Below are 13,670 nucleotides of genomic sequence, written 5' to 3'. Positions count from 1 at the left end.
TATATTAGAACAATGCATTCACATTTGATGGTCTACTAAAAACATTTAAAAGATTATTGTGCTGCTGAAATCTATAGAAAACCATACAAAGATGAACTCCGGCACTGCAGAAAATCATGAGATTCAAAATTTGGGTTCTAGTCCCAGTTCACTTAACTTTGTGAGCTTTGTAACCTCCTAGCCTTTGGCTAACTTATCTGTTAAATAACGGGCTTGAATCAGAGCTCTACAAGCCTCCAACCAGATCTAAAATGCTAGGTATTGAGAATTAAAATGCATTAGCCAAAAGATATTAAATTAGTATGCTGTTTTAAAACACAGTAGATATTTAAATCTAATGTCTGGGCAGCCTGGGAGGCTTAACGGTGTAGCACTGCCTTCAGCCCCGGGCGTGATCCTGAAGACCCAGAATCGAGTCCCACGTCAGGCTCCCTGCATGGAGCCTGCTTCTTTCTCTGCCTGTGTCTCTGCCTCTGTGTGTGTGTGTGTGTGTCTCTCATGCATAAATAAATAAAATCTTAAAAAAAAAAAAACAGACTGACTTTCTCACAGCCTTTTATAAAATGAAATAAAATAAACCTAATGACTTCATTTTTGAAGCTCTAATAGTATTTTAACTCATCCCCAAACATCTATCAAATCAAATATGCATGATTTTATGCTTAAGAAAGAAAATTAAGAGAGGAAATCTCTCACTCCTAATTCTAGATATGAATTCAGCTCAATCAGTTCATCTCTACTACAAAACAATGATCTAAAACATCCTCTTAGCCCATAAAATGAAAATTTTTAACAGAAAATAAAATAATCTTTTTTCAAATTTACTTGGTAAAGAGCTTTGCCTAATTCAGATGTTACATTTATATTAGCTCTAAATCCTGAAAATCTGAATAAAGCAACATTAGTAGAATTTTTCCTGCCCTAAGTGCTCTCTGGGACTGTTTTATGAGAACTGGCACCATGCCAAAGGACCAAACATAAGTTTACACATTAGGTCATGTTAGATTGTGTCAAAATCATAAAGATGAGCCAGCAGATCTAACAGTTCTGGCAGTGAAGATAATTTTTTCTCATTCTTCCTTCCTGGATATTTAGCAGTAGCATCCTCTGGAGACAGAGGTCACTTCTTTGACAGCTTTTAGACCATGGAAAATACCCACAGTCAAACTTGTGAGCCACAGCTTTCTAACAATAATAAAATTAATTTTGTTTCCACAACAGGCACTATTTATAGACTTTCTATAGTCATATAAGAATCACTTTGAATGTCTAGCTGTAAAGCCACAAGAATGTCACCATCTATAAGAGAACACCTTGTTCTCCAAAGCCTTAAAGCCACGTCTATCAATTTTGGGGTGATTACCCTCTGCTCTACTTGAACTTGGCTGCACTTCTGGGGAGTCATTAATTGGTTTACATAAGAAACACCATAGCCACTGAAGAAGTCAGCAAGGGTAACAGTATCAAAGAAAAGAAAAATTATGTTTCTGATACATTAGAAATCAGTACAGCTCATCATTAACCAGAACCAAATGTCTTACAAGTTCACCCCTTTCTCCTGCTTCGCCTTCTTCACCAGAGGAACCCTAAAAATTAAGATTAAAAGTCACATTTTTTAATTCTTAGTCCCTTGCCTCAGTTTTAACCAGTCAACACTGATAAGCATTACTAAGTGCCCACAGCGCTCCCCAGATCATGCAGAAATTCGAAATGCTCTCAATCGCTTTTCAATCTAGCTGTCAGTGCTTAGTCCAAATCAGAAAAGAGCCTAGAGAAAAGAAGGTAAGATTGAGTTTTTTCTAAATTTAAGGATTAATGCTTGTATCCAGCAATTTTGTGTAATTAACTAATCCTTGAAGAAAGGCTTTAACTGTAGAAAGAGGAACCCAGAGAAAGGACTGACTCTAATTCATATTCATAGTTTATTTGTTAAGGTCTTAATACAGAAAACCTCAAAATATGATGATGTGGCTACAGAAGGCTCCATCAGTCCCAGGTCAACCAATCTGGTGAATGAGGGCCAGGGACACTCTTTTCCATGTGTAGTCTTGGAGGCAGAGCCATCATCAGCTCCAGCATATTAAAATAGTAGATAAGGTTATAGACCAAACTAAGCTCTAGATTTCACTCACTATGAAGCACATTGAGAAACACTGCTAGCCTCATCTTTTAACTAGAACCCATAAACCGGCTGGTAAGTACCCCTGCTGCTGAGGCACATTCATGCACAACACTGACTGCATCCCATACTCTTCTCATAGGACCTACCCGTTCACCTTTTGGACCAGGTTCACCGACTACTCCCTGTAATGAATAAAACATAACACTTTTTCAATATTTTGACATTTTCAACTATATAATTTCAAATGAACCAACTTCCCTTATCAAGCTGGTAGATAAGAGCAATTATGAATAATGCAACAGATTAGGACTTGCTCTTGTCCTCACAACAAACACAGGGCTCCATGCTGGGCACGGAATCTATTTAAAAAACAAAAAAAATCAGGATAACCTAACAACAGTCAGGTAAGATCTGGAGAAACTGACCATTGTCCAAAAGCTGGCAACATGGGTATTCTCTGATCATGTCTACATAAAATTTGGTAGGAATGTAAATTTAAAACTAAACAGGAAGTATGATTACAACTGAAGTTTTTACTTTTCTCAACTTTTATTTTTTCCTTCTAATAAATTACTATATTAGATTTTTTTGCTTCTTAATCTCAACTCTCAGTAATTTAGACACCTTTCTTGATAGCTGTCTATGAGAATTGCTATAAAAATCTCCACCATGCCAAAAGCAACCTTGGTTTCTCCGTATACTAAAAATCATCCTTCTCAATAAGAACCTTTTGGGGGGCTAGATATCTTACCCTGTCACCTTTCATTCCAGGAAGTCCAGGGGGGCCAGGCAAGCCAGGGAGGCCAGGACTACCAAGAGAACCCTGAAAGACAAACACAGTGTCTCCAGAATCACTGCAACACTGCAGGCACACAAGGCAGAAAAAAAACGTTGGGTGTGTTGACTCCTGTCTAAAATAAATGCACTGTGGTGGTTTAACTCTGCTCCTCAAATCTCCCTGTCTCTCACACTCTCAGGAAAAAATAGGCCAGTCCCTCCACCCCTCTGTCCCATCTCTGAGGTTCTCAATTCCTGGGCTTGCAGTCCTTCTCAACAGTGGGCTCTTTTAGTGGAGTCCCTGCATTGGGACTTCTCTCACTGTGTAAACAAGCACTGCTCAAGAAGTAAAAGGCAGCATTCACGCATACTTCTCCTCAATTCCAAGAACAACCAAAGGCCAAATGTACCACTTCATGTCTCTCCTGATTTCAAAATGTATGCTACAAACCACACTGATTAAAATACCCTCTGAGAGTATCCTAGATATAATTTGAAATATTACATTTACATTTTCACACATTCACATAATAAGAGAAATCAAGTAAAGTTGATTAGATCACCCTTTATACATTGTTCTTTTCTCCTTCCTTATTTTTAAAAATTGGTTGTGTTTTTTATAAAGCAAATAAACCTCTGGAGACTAGAAATATTACTTACCAGTTTACCTGGTAGTCCTGGGGGTCCCACTGGTCCTACTTCCCCTCTACTGCCCTGGAAAAACACAAACATGCCTGTCAACTGGATAGTTTGCTAAAACTCAAATGCTTAATTACTATATCAGTAAAATAACACTCTACTTAGGTTTTTGTTTAAGTACACAAGTCATTAAAGTATTTTCCCTATCTTCTCCTGAAGGCAGAGATCTTTACACAAAATGCCTATAGGGGATCCCTGGGTGGCGCAGCGGTTTGGTGCCTGCCTTTAGCCCAGGGCGCGATCCTGGAGATCCAGGATCGAGTCCCACGTCGGGCTCCCGGTGCATGGAGCCTGCTTCTCCCTCTGCCTGTGTCTCTGCCTCTCTCTCTCTCTCTGTATGACTATCATAAATCAAAAAAAATCCTTTCAAAATGCCTATAGCCTCCCCAGTGTTTATCCTTTGATGAATGTGTTAATGCTGTTCCTTGTGATTATAGCCCATTAGACAAAAATGTCTGCTACATTATGTGAAGTCACAGTAATTTTCAGCATCTAAATCACAATATAACTTATATTATGGTTATCTGAATACATGTTTTATCTTTTCATTTAGATTGTGTTCTTGAGGTATAGGTATATCAATTTGGAATTCCACCTAATGCCTAAAACAGAGAGTAAGTTTCAGGTCTACAGGATATTTTAAAGCAGCATCTGGCAAATAATCTTGAACTGCAAAAGAGTGGGGAAAAAAGAGAAACAAGACAGAGATGTTTGCCTTTAAATTACTAATGCAACTTCAAAAAGACAGAGATAATAGAAATTTACAAAGTTTCCCACATACAAAATTCTTTGTTCTACTCATTCTTGTTCTAAACATGTCTTAAGAGATTAAATAAACTTTGAAAATACAGTTTATAATGAAAATACACCAAAAGCAATATATCATTTTACGAGCCAATTTCAATTCTTTATTTGAAACTCGAAGCCCTTTGAGAAAAGGAGACACATGAATTCTTCAATTTCTTTCCCCAAGAACCTCATACAGTTTTATGCAGTCTTACAAAAGCTTGTTTTATTTCTAACACATATTCAACTAAACTTAACATGAGGTTATTGGATAAATAATCACATTTCCTGGATGGTGTTTATAAAAAGGAAAGTAGTCTTTGGAGTTCATTTTACTTTAAAATGAGATGACAACTTCATATTATTTCTTGTTATTTATAAATGCTTCTGCTAAGACTATCCTGATCTGGCCCATATGCTATTCATTTGTCTCTAAGTTGAACCAAGTGTCAAAATCCATAATCCTTCTGAACTTTCAGTTTCTTTACAGGATAAAAAAATGTCTGCCAAATTACAAGTCTCTAGTTTGAGCTATAATTAAGTGGTAGTTGTTTCAAATGACTTAGAGGTGATTTAAATGAAATGCTCTTAAATACTTTCCAAAATTTTTATATATAAGCAACCTGTCTAGTATGTAAGTTTGAATGATACAATACACTGGCGCTTAACCCTTGTGAGCAGCTTCGAAGCCTGAGGCAGTGTTCTATGAGGATGGGCACTTGAAAGATGTAAGACTAGATGATAACCAGCCACTGTGATAGATTCTTCTATCCGTAAACATTGGGTTTTGCCCCACTAAGTTAGCCCACCATTTGAAAGTTCAAAACAGATTTTCTTCAGCATATCTGCTCTGTTGGCATTTTCAAGTAATTTCTGAACTGCATCATAATTAAGATCCTAAAGGTCATTGGGTTAATATGACTTTAATTCAAAGAGAAATTAATAGCCATTGGAAGGGAAACCACTAACCCTCTCTCAGTGATTCCCAACTGTGGCTGTGCATCAGAATGCCCCAGAGTGTTTTGGAAATATATTTCACTAGATGTCTTCAACCACTCCATCTCCCTGTTCCTCCTTCTGGCTTCCCTTCTCTCCCCTAGATTCTTTTTTTTTTTTTTTTTTTTCTCCCCTAGATTCTTATTCTGTGGTTCTGAGGTCAAACTCAGGAATCTGTTTGGGTTTATGTTGTGTTTATTTGTCTTCACCAGCTTTACTTAGGCTTTTGTTAACTTCTCATTACTATGTTGACTCCATAAACATAAAAATTTAAAATTTGCTAAATATATCTTGTACCATTAGAATTGAGCAAGCTAACTTTAAATAAAAACCATGCTGCAGAGCCTTGACTTGAACTGTCAAGGCATGGGTGGGTAGAGATGAGGCCACAGGCACTGAGCCCCACTGCCAGGTCTGAAGCCTGGCCCCACCATTCATCAGCCAACTCCAGCCCCTCAAATTCACCTCTGTGCTTCAGTTTCCTCACCTGTAAAGTGGGGATAAAAACAGTTCCTATCTCATAGGTTTTTTGAGAGGATGTAATAGATATATAAAGCACTTAGAACAGTGTCTGAAGCATAGTAAACACTATGAAAACATTAGTTATTATTTTTATCAAGGTTTTACCCAAGAACTATAGAAATCAGTCAAAATTGTTTTTTTAATCAAATGTTTAATTAAATGTTCTTTACCTTTCAAAGCTCCCAAGTTTCTTTAAAAGCACAAGTTGCTCTTGTCAAAAACAAAAACAAAAACAAAAACAAAAACAAACAAACAAAAAAGTCTCTAGTCCTCATTTCTCCAGTTTCTGTCAAGACCCCTGATCACCAAGAAGCAATCTTCTTCTTTTTTTTTTTCTTTTTTTTTTTTTTTTTTTTTTTTAAGAGAGGGAGCGGGAAGGGGCAGAGGGAGAGAAGAATCCCAAGCAGGCTCCACCCCTAGTGCAGAGCCTTATGAAGGGCTCAATCTCACAACCCTGAGATCAAAACCTAAGGGGAAGTCAAAAGTCAGTTGCTTAACCGACTGAGCCACACAGGCACCCCAAGAAGGCACCTTCTTTATAAACAAGTACTAGGAGCTATTTTGTAAAACCCATTTCAATAAATACAAATAATCCCATTTGGAAGTCTCCTTTTCAAAGTGGAATTACTAGACTTTTAAAATATCACAGAAAAAAATCTATTTCATTATACTTGTGTTGTCATAAGTATTTCACAAAAAAAGAAATCCAGATTTTATTCCATTGTGCTCTAGGTTGTGATGGTGGTTGTATTTGCCTGATTACCCAAAATGCTAACTAGCTGAAGAATGAACATTATTCTTAGTACCATGCTAATTTTAGAAGTGAGAAATTATAAATCATTATACTTAGTCTGAATTATATACTTAAGTGCCTCTCTCTGGGAAAAAGGATGCTGATTAACCCAAAAGATCAATTATGATTTCTACAGATTGTTGCTTTTACAAACATATCTTCATATTAACATCGGAAGATCATATTAGTCCTACTACAATGATAATTTTTAGGCTTGCCACAAAGATATTTTAAAATATATTTCATTTCACAGAATTGTAGAGCTTGTATTTTTCTCTGATGTAGGTTTAAATATTCTCTCACACACAGAGGCAGATCAAAATCTATAGCCATCACAGCTGCTTCACAAATTATTGACAGGGATAATATTCCATGGCCTGGATGGCACAGGAATGCAGTTTCAATCATTCAACAACACACCATATGGGGACCTCTGTGCTCAGAACTGTTGGCAGTAGGGTGAGGATGGGACTTCAAGAGAAAATGAGGGAGGATTCTGTACTCCAAGAGTATATAATCTTCAGAAAACTGGAAGTAGATCAGCATGGCACTCATCCCAGTCAGAAACATGATAGCAGAGCAAACACAACTCACTCAGCAAATCCCTGGCAAGTTCTGGGAAGCCTAAAAGAGGGAAATGGACCAGGTGCCACTGTATCCAAGGCCCCAGCCATTCTCCTGCTGAGGAGTCACTCAGATCCAGGTATAAACCAGTAGAATGTGACTGAGAAAGCCAGAAGCACGATCCAAGTGATAAAGATATGTGCTCACATGTAATCACTGGAGGTGACAAAAAAAAAAAAAAAAAAAAAACTCCAATATGTTTTGCTGTGGCACTGGCCAAAGGTGTTAGAACAATGCTTTGAAAGGGAAAAACCACTTAATTTCAAAGACATGCTCCAATTAGCCCTGGTCCATTAGTAGAACACATTAGAAATAGGTTTTTGCTCCTTCTACTCAGCTTTTCAACTTGACATTTGCGGGAAAAACTGATAAAACTTGTAAGGAATAGTTGAAAATGTGTGAATTTATCTATGAAACTAAATTTAATGATGTAAAATGAAAGAATAAATGCATTTTTCAGTGAGTAGATTTGGTGTTAAAACTCTGCTCCAGAACCATAATACTTATAACCTCTAATGACACTTTTCTGTAAAATTTATAGTAGGTGAGAAGTCAATTATTACTAACATAAGCAGTATAGCAAGATTTATTATACCTCCAATTCAATTCATTTTAAGAAATATTTATTGAGCACCACCTTGCAACAGGCCCTAAATGAAGATATGTAGGGAAGACAACAGTGGTCAGAGGTGTCCTTGCTTCCCTGAAGATTCCACAGCATGTAGCAAAAAAGATGCCAGGGTTACAGGGTTTTAGAATAAAGAGGGAACACATCTACTTGGTGGATAGGGCATAACCAGAGATGGTTTCATTGTCGAATTAACATTTCAATTACATCTAAGAAAGTATATGGGATGTTGAGTCAGAGAAATGAAGAAGAACGCCACTTAAGGGCAGTACCACAGGAGAATACAAGCAGGCTGAGAAGCACAGAGACGTTGGAGATTAGCATGGAGTCCAGTTTGACTTGAACACAGGCTCTGAGCCAGGCAGAAGTGATACATAAAACTAGGGGATAAACAGACGGTTTAAGATTTGGTACTTTCTTTTATTGCCAGCGGAAATCCCTTAAAGATTTTTAAATAAAGAAGAGAAGTGATGATAAAAGCTGTACTTTGAAAAGACCAATATGGCAATGTGTGAAGACTGAGATTGCTGCCATTCCCCAGGCCTTTGAAATTCTGTTTGAAACTTATTTGTCACCTTGACCATGGGAACCCTCCTGGAGTTCTAGGGTAGAGTCCTGGGGAATGAAGAACCAGGGAAAGGAAAGATCAGCTGGGAAGGCAAATCAAGAGACACCTGATAATCCAAGCAGTAGCTGATGATCTGAGCCAGGATGGTGGAGGTGGGCTTAGAAAAAAAGAGTCAAATATAAGAGACCTGAAAAAGGAGGTAGTTGAATCAGTCAGGTCATGTTGGAGATCAAAAACATGATGGAAGAAGAACACCAAGGCTTTGAGCCACAGTGATGGGAGCAATGAGAATCTGGACATTTATAGAAACTCAAAAAAACTAAAACCTGAATCAGGCTGAAAGCTTACATAGGCATAATGGAACTGCCTCCCCTCACCTGAGAGAACTTAACACCCCCCATCCCATTTCCTCCTGCAGTTCTACTTCTCATTCTTTATACATCCTGTGGCACTTAACCAATGATGGGCCAAGCTATCTCTACTGAGTCACTTTTTATGTTCAGTGCATGGTCCTAACATACAGCAGGTGTCCCTTCAATTTTATTGCTCTCTGCTCTTTATAAAGTGAATCTCAGACTTAATAGCCCCTCTCCCACACTGTTGAATCTTTCTGGACCAGTCATGTAGTATCTTCATTTTTATAGGAATATGATCTAGCTATAAACTCATTGCCTTGGCAATTTTTTAGAAGTATTTTAATTAAAAATTCACAGGTTTCAAGCAAGATAGAAGAAAAGGAGAAGTGAGCTCTAAGTGAGCAAGGAGGATTATGAGGAGACGTAGCTAGTTTCTTTGGCTGCAGAGAAACTTCTGGAAACCACCTGATAGAGGTCAGTTGACAAAACACCTGTGAGAAGTGTCTCAAGTGTCAAGACATCTGGAATATTTCACTCCCTTAAAACATGAAAATCATTCATCAAGCTCATGAAATGCTTTAAATGAAATAACAACAATATTTGGAAATGCTGTTGTATTCTCTCTTAGGAGTTTTCTTTTGTTACCCAGCAGATTTTGAAAATAAGAACTTAAAATGAAGGCCAGAGAGAATTTTTTTTTTCAGAGAGAATTTTTTAAAGTTAACATTAAATACATAATGTTTCATTTCCTAATCAGTTTCTCTCCAAAGGTTAAAGTGTATCTAGTGAAAAAATAAACATTGCTCTATGGGCTGCAAAACAGACACATTGACAAACTCATACTAAAAGAAGTCTGGCAGTTTCTCAAAAGATTAACCTTAGTTACCATGGGACCCAGAAATTCCACTCCTAGGTATTCTACTCAAGAGAAATAAAAACATGTGTCCACACAAAAATTTGTAGAAAAATGTTCACAGCAGCATTATTCATAATAGTCAAAAAGTGGAAACAACTCAAATGTCCATCAGTGGATGAAAGAATGAAGGAAATGTGATATATCCATACAACTGAACATTAGCTAGCAATAAAAGAGAATGAAGAACTGATACATGCTACAGCATAGGTAAGCCTTGAAGCATGCTAAAGGAAGCCAATCATTGAAAAACTCACCTATTGTATGATTCCATTTATAAGAAATTTTTAGAACAGGTAAATCTACATGGACAGAAAGTGGTTAGTGGTTGCCTAGGGCTGAGAGAATTGGGGAGAAATGTTGAGTGACTGCAAGTGGACACAGTTTCTTTTTTGAAAGATGAAAATGTTTTAAAATTTACTATGGTAATGGTTGCATAATCCCATAAATATGCTAAAAATCCTTGAATCATATTCTTTAAATGGTTACATTATATAGTATATGAATTTTATCTCAGTAAGGTGTTTTTAACCACATTAAAATATTTCTTTCAATATGAGATGAGAGCAAAAAAGGGTCATCTTGCTTTTTAAAAATATTTTTAAATTTTTTTAAGTTTTATTTCCACCTTCTGAATTTAAAAAAGCAGATTGTATACATGAATAGCATTCCCATTTCACTGTCTCTCTTAACTAGCACATACTGAAACTTCAGGAAGCATACATGGATAAATGAATAAATGATTAGAAGGACACCCAGCAAAACCCTGAGAAGGCACTTGGGAAGGTTCTACAGAAAAGGAGTACTCACAGGAAGCCCCCGAGGTCCTCGAGGTCCCACCTCTCCTGGAGGCCCCTGTTGACCCTGTTATGAGAAAGGCAGGGAAAGAAAAAGATAAAGCTCCTTAATTTTTTGCTTAGTGATAACAACAGGTGATAACATAAGGAAAGGTAACCCATGTCATCTTACCGGTTTGCCTGAATTCCCCAGTTGACCAGGCTTCCCTGGAGCACCTGTGTTACCCTAAAAGTAAAATGCAACATTCAAAGTAATGCGGCATTTAATTATGCAAGTAAACATAATCATCACCCTGTCTTACCCAGACTGGGCATTTCTTACACCTAAATAGCATTAATTTCCCAATTTCACACTGAGAATTTGGGAGAGTATAGAATCTCCTTCTTGGTGGATACATTAAAGTTTTTGAGATTCAGGATACTGTTCTATTATTCCCAGAAGTATGATAAAGGTATCAAAAAATGTTCAAAAATGAAGGTCTTTACCCAGACAAGAATATACTATGAAGATTTTCTTTCTGCACAATATTAATCCTATATGTCTTTCCTTTACTATTTCTATCTCCAACAAACTTCTTTGAGCCCTTTTACCTGACAATGACACTACTAAAATGAAAAAGAATCCTGTGAACATGTGGAATAAGAAGATGTGCTGTTGAGAGAACCCTGCCGGCAAGCTCCAAGGAAAGCACATGTCTGGGGGTGCCAGCTCCACCATCAATCTCGCACAATCCATTTATCCACTTATGAGGGACTATCTCTGCTAAAGACACTGTGGACCTCAGTAATTGGAGAGCTGTAGCCATATAACCTCGTAGTGACCAAATTCTATGTTATTCACATTTTATATATTTTATTTAAAGTAAAGCTATATCTTATCCCTTTAGTTTTTTTTTCACCTGTTGTTTTTAAATGCTGCAATACAAGTGCTGGTTGATCAGACTGAGAACAAAATGTCTAATATCTTTTTAGTTTAAGCAAAATCATGTTAGTAATATTCACTGACATAATTTCTATAGCTTAATTAATAATTTCCTTATTTTAACTGGCAAAGAGCAGTAAAACTTTCTGTTTTATACTGGCAAAGGATGACACTTCAGGAAGGAAGTCTAATCAGCGACACTTTGTCAAAGTATGCTTTCTGCAGCTAGGAAAGAGGTTAGCATTTGAAGCCTTAAAGCCGTTCTTATTTCTCTTTAGGATAAAATAAAATAAAAAATAAATAAATAAATAAATAAATAAATAAATAAATAAATAAATAAATAAATAAAATAAAAGGCAGCTTGGAACTACTAAAAATGATAAATAGTACATATTAATGAAAACATAAAGAAATAGAAACAAGTTTTAATTAAAAAGTTTTCATCTCTTACCTTTTCACCAGCAACACCCTTTGCACCAGGAATTCCAGGTACACCCTAAAAGAGGGCACACAGGACATGGGTTGAATCACCTCATCTGAGAATCTGGGAGATGCCATGCCCACTGCCCACTGCCGAGGGGCTGTCGGAGTCATGATGACACCAACTCTTTAGTGTGAGGGAGATTCTTCCTACTTTCCAAATTCTGAATGGTTATAGAACTACCCACAATTTAGGAGGCGTTACTTTACTCTATCTGGCTTGTTAGGTATGAACACCCTCAGGCAAATCCTACCTCTAACCAAAGTTATTTTTCAAGCATGAGCTTCCAAATTATAATCCAGTCAGTGGGAGCTCCTAGCAGTATGACTCCTTGAACAGAATAACAAAACGGGGCCTATTGAAACGCTAACCCTTAAGTAGAAAAACGGTAAGGCAGGAGAATGCTGGCTTTAACTAAAACTTGGTACTCTTGGGAGTCCTAATATTCTCTGATTATTTTAAATTGCCAGATATCATAATAAATTGAAGCCAGTCCTCAAATTACCAGTATAACCTTGAAACATGTGTCTCCAAGAATACATCTGTATAATCCACGTTAACCCCTAGCCACAGTAATGCAGGGAGACACCAATGTCAATAATTTAAAACAGCACACAATCAAAACAATGGTATCTTATACCTCACATTGTTCCATGAGCATACTCTCAACCCTCTTATGGCTCAACTTTGCTAACTAGAGCTTCAGAACTGGTTAAAAGGAGGAATGAGTACGTGATCCTGGCCCACAGCTCAGGGTTAGTAAAAAGATAAGAAATATTGAGTGAACTAAAGAGACAAGAGGAATGCAGAATACATAATTAAAGCTTAGTATGGTTATTAGAGAAATAGTTCATTATTCAGGAAAAAATACAAAATGTAAAAATGTAAAATTAAAGCATCATATATCTTCCCCAGAACTTATCAATTTATTTGTTTCTCCCTAAAATTCATGTTTTCCAAATAGGTAGCTAAACCAATAAATATTTAAAGACCCAAATACTCACAGGTAAGCCCTGCAATCCTGCATCACCAGGAGGCCCAGGCTTCCCTGGTTCACCCTGAAAAAGAAGTTTTTATTTCATCATGAACCTGTGTGAAAAGAAAGGACACAGAGCTTCTGGATAGAAGGATTATCCCTACAAATGACCTTACATGCACTTTTATAATATGATCCTGCTCAAGGCAGGGGGAGAGGGAGGATGGATTTAAGACATAAATTTAATCAAAATACACAATCTCTTTCAGCTACTTTCATTGACAGGGCAATTCTACTGAGTTCCTAAAACCAAGTAAACAAACATACTATTCTAATAGTATTTTGAGTTGACACTTGATGAAAAAACCAAAAGGAGGAAAAAAGCCAAACCCAGCTAAGTAAATCTCCCAGTAATATAGAAATGGAAATGCTGTTGGCCAGGGCTACACAGCTACCTTTGTTCCGGGCATTCCAGGTATCCCTTCACGGCCATCCACACCTGGCAAGCCCTAAAAAAAAAAAAAAACAAAGAAACACACTGTCTCTTAGAAACAGTCACATTCTTCTTCCCTTCATCATTTTCTAAAGTTTTGTTACCAGTTAATAATCACTTTGAAAAATGTGGTTGATGATTATGGCTAAGGATATACCGTGTCTCCTTTGGTCCCAGGGAGGCCAGGAATTCCTCTAGAACCTTGAGGCCCCTGCAA

At 37.1% G+C, this 13,670-nt stretch overlaps 1 protein-coding gene across 1 annotated transcript in view; it reads right to left on the bottom strand.

Annotated features, from left to right (window-relative positions):
* The window catches only part of COL9A1 (collagen type IX alpha 1 chain), an 89,574-nt gene that overhangs the window by 21,098 nt on the left and 54,806 nt on the right, over positions 1-13,670 (bottom strand). The window contains exons 23-32 of the mRNA XM_072832450.1: positions 13,611-13,664; positions 13,416-13,469; positions 12,989-13,042; positions 11,955-11,999; positions 10,754-10,807; positions 10,595-10,648; positions 3,560-3,613; positions 2,874-2,945; positions 2,269-2,304; positions 1,542-1,586 (exon numbers count right to left, since the gene is read on the bottom strand). Coding sequence (XP_072688551.1) covers positions 1,542-1,586; positions 2,269-2,304; positions 2,874-2,945; positions 3,560-3,613; positions 10,595-10,648; positions 10,754-10,807; positions 11,955-11,999; positions 12,989-13,042; positions 13,416-13,469; positions 13,611-13,664 — 522 coding nt within the window. The remainder of the gene's footprint in view (positions 1-1,541; positions 1,587-2,268; positions 2,305-2,873; positions 2,946-3,559; positions 3,614-10,594; positions 10,649-10,753; positions 10,808-11,954; positions 12,000-12,988; positions 13,043-13,415; positions 13,470-13,610; positions 13,665-13,670) is intronic.

The sequence above is a fragment of the Canis lupus genome, chromosome 7 (assembly GCF_048164855.1).
Source record: "Canis lupus baileyi chromosome 7, mCanLup2.hap1, whole genome shotgun sequence".
NCBI classification, from domain to species: Eukaryota; Metazoa; Chordata; class Mammalia; order Carnivora; family Canidae; genus Canis; species Canis lupus.
The sequence above is the reverse complement of the archived record's forward strand: the minus strand, read 5'-3'. Positions and strand labels throughout refer to the sequence as shown.